At 35.9% G+C, this 14674-nt stretch overlaps 1 protein-coding gene and 1 pseudogene across 1 annotated transcript in view; one reads left to right on the forward strand and one right to left on the reverse strand.

Moving 5' to 3' along the window:
* Window positions 1-14674, reverse strand: part of Reep3 (receptor accessory protein 3) — a 92114-nt gene that overhangs the window by 45328 nt on the left and 32112 nt on the right. The window contains exon 2 of the mRNA XM_033766565.1: window positions 452-524. Coding sequence (XP_033622456.1) covers window positions 452-524 — 73 coding nt within the window. The remainder of the gene's footprint in view (window positions 1-451; window positions 525-14674) is intronic.
* On the forward strand, window positions 9310-9959 carry LOC104874114 (annotated as a pseudogene).

Raw genomic sequence — 14674 nt, forward strand, 5'->3', positions numbered from 1 at the left:
ACCAGAAAATCAAAAGAAAACCTTTTCTTAATGAATCCTTGAATGGTGTGGGTCTACTGAGCTCTCTGTGAGGCTCAGGTAAACATATGTAAAGTAAACCAGTTAGATGCAGCATAATGTGGGTAAAATAATCTCATTTTGCCACTTTTGCACACATGTGCACACCTTGCCATTCATCATATCAAGTGGGTAAACACATAGATTACTTTTTGTATCCTTCAGGAAAAGGTAGAGATGTATAGCCAGCTACTATTAGCTAAAGTACAAATTACAGTAGAGAAGTAAGGGATGGGTCCACTGGACCCAGTGTCATGCTCCATGTGTTAAAAAGATTAATTTCATTATTCATATTTATATTACATTTTAACCCAAAACATGAGTTCAGCTGCTTCTAAAATAAGAGCAGTTTTTCTAGTGTTGCATATTAATTAAATGAAAATTAATCACTTACATACTCCTTCACGTTTTTTGTCTTCACAGTTTTGTATGAATAATATGCAGGATAAAGCATACCAAACACCAGCCTAAAAGTAAAAAAGCAGAAGATTAATTAAACACAACAATCCTTGCAACAGCTCAAGAAAATGCAACTTAACAGAAAAGAATTAGGAAACCTGTAACTTCAAATTTGCATAAATGTAATTTGTGTATAAACTAAATTGACCAGAAAAGCAAAGTGAAAATACATTTTCTTTTCATAAAAAGAAGATTTCAACATTTTAGGTAGCAAAATGGAAGCAAAGCTTTTGTACAAAGGAGGGGAGGGAGTTTAAGGGGGGGAATAAGATAAAATAAAATTTATTTAGAAATATTTTAGATAGCAGTTTCATGGAAATAAAAGATTTATTTTGAAAAAAAAATGACTTAAAACCTTTTACCTCATCACAAAAAATATGTGGTTCCCTGAAGAACCTTTGGAAAATGTAGAAAACAACCAGGGGAATTCAATCTTTCTAGTGAAGAATAAGTACACATGGTATTTTATTTTACAAAAAGTCTACTTTTGGGGCCAGGGATTTAGCTCAGAGGTTCTGCCGTATGCCTTGCAAGTAGAAGGTCCCCAGTTCCATCGCACATACCATCACAATAGAGATGCATATCCACACACCTTCTGTGTTCATGAAAACTTGACCCTACATGCCAGTAGTTTTAGAAGCACTGGCTTTTACTTAAAATGATAGAGCTGTGAAATAATACTTGATATATTAGTTACAGTATGTATTAACAACTCTCTAAGCTAGGCAGCCCACCGAACCGCTGAGCTAAATCCCCGGCCCCAGTGTTATTTCTTACCTTCACCAAATCCCATATTTAAAAGATATAAACATAAATGATAGACACAGAAATGTCATGACAGGTCTTACAACTGGCATGTTGTTTATGTAAAGTGAATAAAAAAATAATTATTATTATTATTATCATTATTATTTGTACCAGGGATTGAACTAGGGACCTTGTGCTTGCGAAGCACGTGGCAGAACCACTAAGCTAAATCCCTGGCCCCTCAACTGTATTATTCTTAATGTCCTACACTTTAGGATCCCCATAACTCTAAATTTATAAGCTTTTGGTTAATAACCAAGGTCTTCCTATTGCACAATAATTATTATTATTATTATCATTATTATTTGTACCAGGGATTGAACTAGGGACCTTGTGCTTGCGAAGCACGTGGCAGAACCACTAAGCTAAATCCCTGGCCCCTCAACTGTATTATTCTTAATGTCCTACACTTTAGGATCCCCATAACTCTAAATTTATAAGCTTTTGGTTAATAACCAAGGTCTTCCTATTGCACATAATACTGTGAAAAACATTTTTCTGAACACTGATATTTACTTCCTGATTGGCTACTGCTGCCTCAAAGGTTACACACATTTTTACCTAACAAAATAACGGTTCTATTTTTCATCTTGTATGTTGCAAATCATAGGTCAAATTTAAAAAACTGCCAGTGAAAGAAGAGAAAAATGATAACCATATAGTTTTAGTGTACATTTTTTAATATGGGAAAATTTGAATGTTTTTCAAGTGTTTACTAGCGTTTTGTTGTAGAGTGTATAGAATTTTATTGTTTTAAATGGACTTTTTATTTTAGAACAAATTTTATAGAAAAGTTGGGAAAGTGGTACAGGTAATTCTCATATACTCCACACCTAATTTTTTTTTCTGTTAGCAACATCTTAGATTGAAATAGTACATTTGTTATAGTGATGTATTGTTTTGAAATATATACAACATACTTTATTCAGATTTCCTTAGGTTTTACCTAGTATCCTCTTCCTCTCCTTTTCTTTCCCTCTCCCTTCCCTTGCCTTTTGCTTTTCTTGGTTCCAAGACCTTACCCAGTTATAGCGCATCCCATTTAGATGCATTCTGAGCTCTCTTGGCTGTAAGTTTCAGACTTTCCTCATTTCTGATCATCTTGATAGTTTTAAAGAGTACTTGTCGATTACATTGTAGGATATTTCTCTATTTGAATGTTTGATGTCCTCCTGATTAGAGGGAGGAATGGGTTTTTAGGAGGACTACAGAGGTCAACTATTATTCTCAGCTCATCACACTGTATCAAGAATATACATTACCAACATGACTCAACACTCTTGATGTTAACCCTGATCACTATGCTGAGGTAAACTGAAGAGGTACTCTTCTTCATCCGCTTTCCACACTTCATTGTTTAGAAAGAAATCACTGTGCAAAGCCCACATGCTAGAGTAGGGAGGGAATTTAGCTCTACTTCACTGAGGGGAGTATCTACCCAAATAAACTAGAATTCTTCTGTACAAGATACTTGTCTATTCTTTTTCACTCACTCGATTTATTTATATTGGTATGGACTCATGGATATTTATTTCATACTCTGGTATACACTACTTCATCTTGTTGTTCAAAGATCTGGTCACTGGTAGATCTTTCTGATAGCTCCTGTATCACTGTGACATCTCTATTATTGTGAGGTCTGATGTGTGCATGTGAGTGTGTGTGGGTGTAAGTGTGATGGGTACCACGTTGCTTTATGGCATTATATGATGCTGTAGGCTCATCTTGTATATTTCCTGCTCCATTCCTAGAATCAGTCACTGCCTAATTTCTTTTATTAAGGATAGTATTTGAAACTAAGATTTTATGTTAAATACGCTCAGTGCTACTGGAAGGTTGTGGATTCTAGGTCCTTCTTTGTCTGCATGAATCAACAATTTTTGTAGGGTATTAGTACCTTTTCACTCTGTTTATGAACTTGCCAAAATGTATGCTGTTACATTACTTTACCAGCGTGACTATGACAAACTGCCATATACTATACTTGATGGCTTAAACAACAAAATTTTATTTTGCCACAGTTCTGGAGCCTGAAAGCCCAAGCTCAAAATGCCAGATTCTTCTGAGGCCTCTTCAGTCCTTGGCTTGCAGCCTTCTCATAGTCAGTTATGTTCTCATAGTCAACCCTAGTCTGAGTTTCCCTTAATCTCCTATTCTTATAAGGCTACCAATCATACTAGATTAAGTCCTACACCAAAACCTCACTTAACTTAATCACCTTTTCAAAGACCATATCTCCAAAATGGGATACATTCTGAGGTATAGGAAGTTAGGAATTCTATATCTGAATTTGGGGGGGTACCGGGGATTGAACTTGGGACCTTGCGCTTGTGAAGCAGGTGGCAGAACCACTGAGCTAAATCCCCAGCTCTCAATTTTAATATATATTGTATATTTGTGAACCTTTATACTGAATATGATTATATTTATATAAGCCTTTCTTACACTGAGTAAATATTTGCATCTTTTTCTATTTTTATTTCATTATTAGTTTTTCATGGGGACAAGGAAGAGGGCAGTAAATTCTCGGAGCCTTTCTCATCCTTTGTTTTGTGGCTTTATAACACCAGGTAAGAGGAGGAACCCTAAGTACTCTCCTGTTTAGGATTTTAGGCTTACCAAGTAGCATCCCCATCATTAACTACCTCTGCTTTACCTAACAATGCTGTCCTGTGAATACCACTTCTACCAACTCACAATGCTGGGCGTGGTGGTGCACGCCTATAATACCAGCACTCAAGAAGCAGGCAGGAGGACTGCTGTGACTTTGAGACCATCCTAAACTATATAGTTCCAGGTCAGTCTCAACTACATAGTGAGACCCTGTCTCAAAAAAACCAAAAACCAAAACAAAATAAAAGAAGTACCAACTCACAGACTCTGGTTAAGGAACTTTAGCTGTGCCATAGAGCCCAGGATTTTTCAATTTAACTTCATTCCCTACCACCCCACTTCACAGCACAAAACCTTTTCAGATTTGAATCTTGCAAGAAAACAACTAACCAGATCTTTTGTATGCTCACACTCACTGTTGACAGTAGCTGTAATCCCATAAAAGAGCCATCATACTTAAACTTCACATAAAGTGAACAATTTTAATCTACTTTGCATTTCTCTTTAGAACTTGGGACATAATCCAGGAATCATCTTCCGTATTTCCAATTAATCTAGTGCCATCAGATTTAGGTTCAACATGAGATTCTTCATTTCTGTAACTGGATGGATCTTCAACTTTTACTTCCCCTGGTACAGCATTCATCCATTCTATAATTGAGTCCTGCTAGTCCTTCCTTGGTTAAAGCATATACATTCATCCTCCTATTTTATTTTTGGTCTTGGGCCAATAATACATTTGGGCTCATGCCGTCTCATCTGACATACTGGATGGTTCCCCAACATATTCCTGTGTGTCTATTGTCACACCTGTCTTTTTAGTACACCTGCAGTTCTACTGCCTTGTCTAAAGATTTTGGTAGCTCACTTCCCAGCCCAGGTAGGGGTCTGTCAGAATATAATCTGAAAATCACTGACTTAAATAAACTGTTTCAACATGGTTTTCCTATTAAGCCTCTTGTATTTCTTTAATGAGAGAGTGTATGCTTTTTGCCTGGAATATATCCATCTCAGTTACTTTCTTGTTGCTGGACAAAACACTTGATACTTACAAGTTAAAGGAGGAAAATTTTATTTTAGTTCACAGTTTGCAGAGGTTTTAGTTCACAGTTGGCTGGCTCCAAGGCAGGAGGACATGGCTGAGGAGAACAAGTTCATGACAGGGAAGGCAAGAAGGCAGTGAGTCTTGCTTTCCTTCTGTCCCTTCCTATTGCACTCACAATATAAGGCCATCCACATCCAGGTGGGGCTTTCCTCTTCAGTAAAGCCATTCAGCCACACCCAGAATTATGCTAATCTAGTTAAAGGATTAATCCACATAATCACACACCCTTTATCCATATTCACCCACCCATGATCCAGCCACCTCCCAAAAGCTCCAATCTATGAGCACAAAAGGCTTTAGAGGTGAAACCTAAATATAAACCATAACAACATCCTTTCCTTAGCTTTTCTCCTCTGTCCTTTCCTCTTTATTTCTCCTTTTAACTTTTTTTCTGTACCAGAAATCGAACTCAGGATTTTGTGTTTGTTAAGCAGGCACGGCACCACTGAGCTACACCCCAGCCCTTCTCTTTCATTCTTGCATCACATATTTCTCCCCAATATGTCCTCCTGAACAAAACATATTTACTTTCATTTTGAATTTTGGAAGCATTTGTCAGGTTTAATTACTTTGAGTTTAATGTATTTTAGATTTCTTAACATATTCCTTTAATATAGTAAGGATTTGGTGTTAGTTGATACTGTGCATACAGATGCTTTCTTGTATTTTCTAATCTCTACAGTAAATAGGGTATGTCAAACAAAATATCCCTAATTCCTCTCTCTTGTAAGACCAGAAATAGTAAGATACCTCATTTGAACACAGGAAACAATAAATGTCTTAATCAACAGGGGTACAAACCTAAGGACTGACACCATTAATATTACAATTCATTACTTCTGTACTGTGAATATTACTTGGTAATTTATTACTAACATTTGTGATATTTTCTCTGGTCTTAAAATGTTTTTGGTTTATTTCTTTTAATAGTGGGGGGTACTTTAGACCCTGGGAGGTTTGCAGCCTGGGAGGTAAGGCATAAAGCCAAAACATAAGCACGGTGTACAAAATAAGTGTATTTTAAAAGGCCACCTACAAGATAAAAGTCAGGATTTATAAAGAAAATATCTGCTACAAATAAAATTCACCTATAAATTTGAATTTTTTTTCCATCATAGAGGCAAGAAGAAATAGTTATTCATTTCCTCATTTTATTTCTGCCTAAAGATGGAGAACATTGCCAAAATACTCAAGATACCCTTCTTAAAGTTTTCCTTTTTGAAATGTATGAATGCTCACAATGTTGAAAAAATCTATACTATTTAAAAAACGGAAAAAAGAAAAAACACTTAAGAGATTGCTGGGAGATAGTCCTTGTATCAGTTTGCATATAAGAAAAATACTATAGCTATTTTTAATATTTATTTGTTTGTTTGTTTGTTTTTATAGCTATTTTTTTAGACAGATGTTCTGGCTCCATCTATCTTTCACCGAAATTGTTTCAGGAAATTAAAGCACAAAAAAGTGCTCTAAATACTAGAATTATGTCATTAAGGCAAAGAAGTTATTGTCAGTTTGGTCTCACAAAAAGTTATCAGAATCTTTTCATAAAAATTGATTAAAACTTTTTAAAATTAAGACTCTAGAAGAGGCTTAGTATAGAATTTTTAGAAGATGCAAACTATAAAATACAGAAAATCACTACTAATTCCATTACTGAGCAAGGCATTCTTCCTTTTTTGTTAAAGGGTTTCCTAAATGTGTACACATTTTAATTGTAATTTTTATCAAAAACTTTTATTTAAAAGTGACATCAGTCTCTCTCAACTGCTTTAATGAAACATAAAGAAACATTAATAATAGTTTAATAACAAAACTAATCAAGACAGGTTACAAAAGCACAATTGCCAAGGATTTAAACTTTTAAAATTTATTATTTTACTGTCACTCAAAAAAATGAGAAGTTAAAATATATAGAATAGTGTTACTATAACAAATCTTCATCTATCATCTAGTTCTATCAATTATTAACAGCTAGTCACTTTTCCAGTTCTTTCTAAAACATTTTTAATCATTGTTTTAAAATATAATTAACATATGCACAAAAACATGAAAAGAAGCTGGGTGTGGTGGTACACATGCCTATAATCTTAGCATTCATGAGGCTGAGGCAGGAGTATCACGGTGAGTTCAAGGCCAGTTGCCACTACATAGTGAGTTCAAGACCAGCCTAAACTAGAGTGAAACCTTGTCTCATAAAACAATAACAAAAGCAAAACAAAACAAAACAAAAACCCCAAAACATATTAACAGCATAATTTAAAACATATTTAACATCTTAAAGCAAATAGACTTTTATCTTGCCCTTTAATTCAATGGTACATTATCAGCATTTTCTTTCTTTTTCTTTTTTTTTTGTTCTTTTGAGACAGGGTCTCACTATGTAGGTTCACGCTAGCCTTGAACTCACTGTGTACCCAGGCTGGCCTGAAATTTATGGCGATCCTTCTGCCTCAGCCTACCAAGTGCTGTAATCCCAAGTGCTGAAATTATAAGTGTGGACTACCATACCTGATGTTCTTATAACTTTAAATATTCTCTAAGAATATCATTTACTGGAGTACTCTATTTCTTTTTATTAATAGAAGTCATTTATATCACTTCCTATATGTCTATTTACCAATGCTATGATCAACAATATTTTTATGATTACTACTAACAGCAATTATCTATGAGAGGCACAGTGTTAACTAATTTATGTATTATCATTTCATTAATTCTCCTAAAAGCACTTGAGGATAGGTGCTTATCTGTAAAATGTTATTTTACAGATGCAAAAACTGACAGGCTTAAAGAAGTTAGGAAACTCACCTAGAGTCATACAAATGGTATGTTTGTTGGATGGGTTCAAAGCCATGCAGTTCCACAATCTACAGTTAAAATCTTTAGCTTATTTACTAATGAAATTTTTCTATAAGTGGAATAACTGGGTCTCAGTCTAAAATTATATATGTGTGTGTGTGTGTGTGTGTGTGTGTGTGTGTGTGTGTGTGTGTATGACTAAACTGTTTAGAAAGTAACACTATATTCTTGCCAGAAGTGTAAGAAATGTTCTCATCCTTTCAAAACAGAAAGAAAAAAGTCACTGGATGAATTAAGTAAATTAGAAGAGACAATAGCCATCAAAGCTTTTTTCAACAGAATCGTGCGTTTTAACATAGTAAGATATGGATTATAACAATTACACACCATATAAAGTAATCCTTAAAAAACTACCTAAAACATCTACATTACAAAGTCTCTAAAACTATAAAAATTTTAAATCATAATTTGTTAAAATAAATGTAAGCTTATTGCTGATAACATCACACATTAGTATGTATATGACCACAGGAATAACTTGACAAATTTTACTTCACTACTTGGCAATCATGTTCCCAAACAAAACAACTGTAATTACTACATTCTATTAGATTAAAAACAAAAAAACCAACTAGAATAGAGATTAACTAAAATGGGAGAACTCATAATAAAAAAGTAGTGGAAAATGGATATACCAGGTTTCTTAGGATGGGTAAGTCACAACATAGAAGCACATACATGCTCAAAAAGCAACACCAGCCATAATGTTCCAGGATTTAAAACAAACAAACAAAAAACATATCCTGGAGTAGGGATGACAGGCATGTAGAAGTTTCTCAGCCTGGCCACATTTCTGTGATCAAGCCAGAGATTGCTAGTTATTCTCTAAATTCGAGTTCTGCTCCAATTGGTCTCAGAATCTTTGTCAACAGGACACCATATCCTCTAACCAGCAAAGGGCAGCAGCTAAGTAGATCCATCTTTCATCTTTTGCTATCCTTCTTCTAAACATTTATTTCTCCAGATAGTGTATCCTGGCTTTGAACCAGGTATGATCACCAGGGAGCTGCTATATGATATCCATATATACTCTAGCAGTGTTAAAGGCAGTGTCTATTATATTAGTATCCTGATTATGAAGTTCAATATGTGAATTCAGTACTACTATACAATGCTTAGCTTTTTTTGAGAAAATACTGTTCTTTCTGTTTAATAAGAATTAATTTATTTCCTTTTCAGATTTTTTTTTTTTGTACCAGGGATCAAACTCAGGACCTTGTGCTTGCGAGGCAGGCATGATGCCACTGAGCCAAATCTCCAGCACCCTCCTTTTCAGATTTTCTTTTTCACAGATTGTCAGGAAACACAGTCAACTCTATTCAACTCTATTAACTGGTGACCCACAGGATGGCAAATTTATACATTAATTTACCAGATTTTAATTCTCTTTCATTGCTATTTCCTTCTAGTCTCAATGCTCTTACTTTTCTTTACCCCACTTGGATCATCTGAAAGAACATAGCAGAGCATAAATAATTATAATATGGTAGTCTGTGTAATTAAGCACAAAATTAAATTCTAAGGTGCCAGGCAATGAAGAAAAAAATAATTTGGTTTATACGGCTATATTGTGAAGTCACAGACCTCCTGGTGGTCATGAGGTACCTGGGGGACAGCCTGACAGGAGTGGAGGTGGAGCAGCACCTGAAGACACAAGGCATGCCATAGACAGAAATGGACAGCTAGATATTTCCACCTTCCTGACCATTATGCACACACAAATCAAACAAGAGGACACAAAGAAAGAAATTCTTCCAGCCCCGCTGATGGTGGATGAGAAGAAAGGTTACATCATAGCATCTGAGCCACAGTCAGAACTCATGGAACTCGGGAGAAGCTCACCCAGAAGGAAATGGACGAGCTTTTCAAAGAAGCAGATATTGAACCAAGGGGCAAAGGGAACTATGACGAATTTATCCAGAAGATCATCCTTCCTGTGCAAGACTACTGAACATGCAGTGCGCAAAAGGTGTCTCCCTGGGCCTGAAAACCTGGACTGATTAATTTTTAAAAAGGGAAGTATTGTTTTCACTCTAGGGAGATGACAAACAGCAACAAGATGACATTACCCTCCTGTAGCAGGGGATAACTCGCAATAAATTATTTCAGTTGTGGTTAAAAAGAAGGAAAGGGCCGGGGATTTAGCTCAGCTGTTTGGTGGCCTGCCTTGTAAGCGCAAGGACCCGAGTTCAATCCCCGGTACCAAAAAGGGGCGGGGGCAGGGATTTAGCTCAGTGGCTCTGTCACCTGCCTCACAAGCACAAAGTTGAGTTTAATCCTTGGTACCACAAAGAAAAAAAAATAAAGAAAGAAAAGAAATAGTTCCCCAAGCTAGTCACCCATCACAATTACCTGAAATGCTTCCATTTTTATGTATTATTGTTGTTGATAAACTTAATAGATAATTACTTTAAATAATACAGTAGAAAGTGCAAAGTAAAAGTCTTCTCTCATACCGACACAATCTATTTGCCCAAAGATAAACATGGAAACATTTTTTAGGTACCCTTACAGTGAAATTATATATATATATGTATGTATATAGTGTTAAAAACAGACAGCAAATTCTCAAAAACTCATCATTTCCTAATTATTTTTATTCTTAATTATGCGGCTACATTTTTCTACGCTCTTGAAGATCTGTGCATCTACTCTGTATTCTATGTGGGAAACATTAACTGTGCTGTGTACATCTCTTCCTGGTCCCACATTTAGTGAGGTCACACTGGTAGCTCGAAGCAGGTTATTATAGTGGATATTTTTACACCCTGGGAATTACCTAATGATATGAAGTCCTCTCTCCCTCAGTTGTTAAGCGTTACCGGCACAACACTGACTACATGTGCTTTAGACAAGGAAAACACTACAGTATGCTTCTATCAGGACAACAGAGCACATGCAGTATGGTCTGTAGGGGGAACTAAGAGAATTCAGTGAAATTTTAAAAAAGGCATCTATTATGATAACCAATCTTATACATGTTTTATGCAACACTAAGGAGAAAAAAAGGGCAAAATTCTGTTTTGTATTAGTTATTCCAATTGCATGAGTATTACTCCTCGCGTATTAGCAGACTATTCTGAAATTTTCAAATGGAATTTTAATATTCATAAGAAACCCTAGAAAGGCCAGGCATGGTGGCATACAGCTATAATCCCAACACTTGGGAGGCAGGAGGATCGCTGTGAGTTCCAGGGCCACTTCAGCTACACAGTGCATTGAATTCAAGGTCAGCCTGAACTGCACAGCAAGAACCTATCTCAGAAAAGAAAAACAGAGAGAGAGAGAGAGAGAGAGAGAGAGAGGAGAGAGAGAGAGAGAGGGAGGGAGAGAGGGAGAGAGAGAGAGAGAGAGAGAGAGAGAGAGGAAGGAAGGAAGAAAGGGAACAACAGCAACAAAAAAGAAACTCTAGAAATAGGTTATTTGGGGGCAGGGTACTGGGGCTCAAACTCAGAACCTCTCACTTGCCAGGCAGGAGCTGTGCTGCTGAGCTACATCCCCAGCCCGCAACAGGCTATTTCATAACAGCAGTTTTCTGACTTTTTTCAAAATATTTCGCCCCCAAAGGAAAGGTGTCTCAGGAATCTCACCCCGCCCCCAGTACCTGGAGGAATCTTATAAATGGAAGATAGTGCAGTTACATGTGCCTGAGATAATTTAACTTCACTGACTGTAGCAACCTCTGAGGATCCTAACCCCCAAGAACTATTTGAAAAGCATCCCTTGGTAAATGTTTCAGTAACTTTCAACTCTGTCTGTGTATAAAAATCGACTTGGAATAAGAATCTTGGAGAGTAGGGCCCAAGAATCTCTATTTCTAAATTATGTGTCTTCAACAAAGGGGTGACAATATTATGCTTACTTTGGTTTAGATTAAACTGATTATGATTATACAATTTGCTATCAGTGTGGTAAACTGATTTCAGTCTAACTAGATTTTTTAAAAGTAATGAGTCACTTTAGAGATCGTAAGTGAAAAGTTACAAAAACTGATCCAATAAAAATGTTTGCAAGTAATCAATTTGTGCTCACTTAAGAACAAATGATTTATCAGTATTTCAGTCTAGTGATAAACAATAAGCTTATATATATTCCTCCCATGTGAGTCACCCTGTCATTGTTTAAATAACTTATCAGGTACAAAATTTCATTCATGATCCCTACCAACACAGTGTTTAACTTTTGTCTCAAACACATTTTAAGAATGCTGCATAAGAACTGCTGCTAAGAATCTCTTCTAGTAAAAGATTCCCATTTAATAAAACAAAGGTTAAGTGGCTATAACCTGAAGGAAAAATATGAACATTACACACAGCAAGAAAAGGTCAAACCCTTGGGGAAAACCCCAAATTCTGAGTTCTAGAGCCAAAGGTAGAAGTTTAAAACTGTCAACCACAGAAAAAGTAAATACTCTTTATATATGTTTTCATAATAGTCATCAGAAGCTACGAAGCTTGGACTTTCCGTGTTGCTAGAGCTAAACTACTAAATTTATTCTGCAACTTTTCTGTCAACCACAGAAAAAGTAAATACTCTTTATACATGTTTTCATAATAGTCATCAGAAGCTACGAAGCTTGGACTTTCCGTGTTGCTAGAGCTAAACTACTAAATTTATTCTGCAACTTTTAGGTGAAAAAAAGAAAACCACAGCAAATCAGACTCCTGCTTCCTCATTGTCTAGTTGTTTCCCCCTAGCCACACCCTAACTTCTACCACAATGACCTACTACTGGTATGTGGTAAACCCCAACCAAAGAAAAAATTTTAAAAAGAATGCTGAACTCAGTACTGAATACACTACAGAACCAAGGGCTGAAAACCCTTGATGCACTCAAGTAACTCAGCATCCTGTGGGTAGAATTCCACAGCACAGCTCATAGATTTGAAAGAGGATGATTCCATAATCAGCAACATTTCATTTTACCAGCTGCAATTCTCCTTTCTGATCGTCATTACAAATAAGAAATTCATAGGTGGTACAGTTATTATTCTATTTCTACAAATGATAGGCTCAGAGAGATTAGTGATCACATAAACTATGTGCCCAGCAAGCGTTGAAGCCAAAACATAACATAGAACATCTAACCTCTAACCTCTGTTCTACATAAAAAATAAAATTGAAACAAAGCTTTGTATTTTATACAACATATATAGTTTATAACTGTCCCTAATAATGTTAGTTGAATGAAGTCAGCATTCAGAACTCAACTAGTATACTGATACACTAATATCCAACATAAAGAGAGCCTCAATCCATTTCTTGTGTGTACCAAGTCTGCATAAGGGAATGTCCCTGTCTTTAATCAACATTCATCGCATTCTTCAATTCCTATCAAACTGGTTAAGGCAGATATATTTGAAGGGGTTAAGAATTACTCATATCATTTGACTCCTGAGTAACTCATAAGCACAGGATTTGTGAAACTCAAACTTATCATTAGCCCTACTGACTTAATGATAACTTGAGAGTTAAGTTGTAATCTAAGGTTAAAAAAAAAGCTCCTGGTGAAGGAAAATCACACACAAACTAAATAGGAAAATGCTGAGAATATTTCCTCTCCTAAAAAATACATTCTTCTACCTATTTCACAGAAAGAAAAGGGCTAAAGGTATAGGGGAAGAGGGAAGGGTAGGGGAAGGGTTAGCCACACCCTAACTTCTACCACAATGACCTACTACTGGTATGTGGTAAACCCCAACCAAAGAAAAAATTTTAAAAAGAATGCTGAACTCAGTACTGAATACACTACAGAACCAAGGGCTGAAAACCCTTGATGCACTCAAGTAACTCAGCATCCTGTGGGTAGAATTCCACAGCACAGCTCATAGATTTGAAAGAGGATGATTCCATAATCAGCAACATTTCATTTTACCAGCTGCAATTCTCCTTTCTGATCGTCATTACAAATAAGAAATTCATAGGTGGTACAGTTATTATTCTATTTCTACAAATGATAGGCTCAGAGAGATTAGTGATCACATAAACTATGTGCCCAGCAAGCGTTGAAGCCAAAACATAACATAGAACATCTAACCTCTAACCTCTGTTCTACATAAAAAATAAAATTGAAACAAAGCTTTGTATTTTATACAACATATATAGTTTATAACTGTCCCTAATAATGTTAGTTGAATGAAGTCAGCATTCAGAACTCAACTAGTATACTGATACACTAATATCCAACATAAAGAGAGCCTCAATCCATTTCTTGTGTGTACCAAGTCTGCATAAGGGAATGTCCCTGTCTTTAATCAACATTCATCGCATTCTTCAATTCCTATCAAACTGGTTAAGGCAGATATATTTGAAGGGGTTAAGAATTACTCATATCATTTGACTCCTGAGTAACTCATAAGCACAGGATTTGTGAAACTCAAACTTATCATTAGCCCTACTGACTTAATGATAACTTGAGAGTTAAGTTGTAATCTAAGGTTAAAAAAAAAGCTCCTGGTGAAGGAAAATCACACACAAACTAAATAGGAAAATGCTGAGAATATTTCCTCTCCTAAAAAATACATTCTTCTACCTATTTCACAGAAAGAAAAGGGCTAAAGGTATAGGGGAAGAGGGAAGGGTAGGGGAAGGGTAATAAGGGAAAAGAAAAAAAAACATGAGAAAATGAAAAAATGGAAATAAAGTATTTATAAATAGGGAAGGGAGGAGGGGGTGAAGGGAGGGCAGGGATAAGGGGAAAAAATGAGAACCAAGACCTGTCATGTAAAGGTACAAGATCCCAATGATGAATGTAACAGTACTGTATAACTAA

This window comes from Fukomys damarensis, unplaced genomic scaffold (assembly GCF_012274545.1).
Source record: "Fukomys damarensis isolate Sample0158 unplaced genomic scaffold, DMR_v1.0_HiC HiC_scaffold_20, whole genome shotgun sequence".
In the NCBI taxonomy this organism is placed as follows: domain Eukaryota; kingdom Metazoa; phylum Chordata; class Mammalia; order Rodentia; family Bathyergidae; genus Fukomys; species Fukomys damarensis.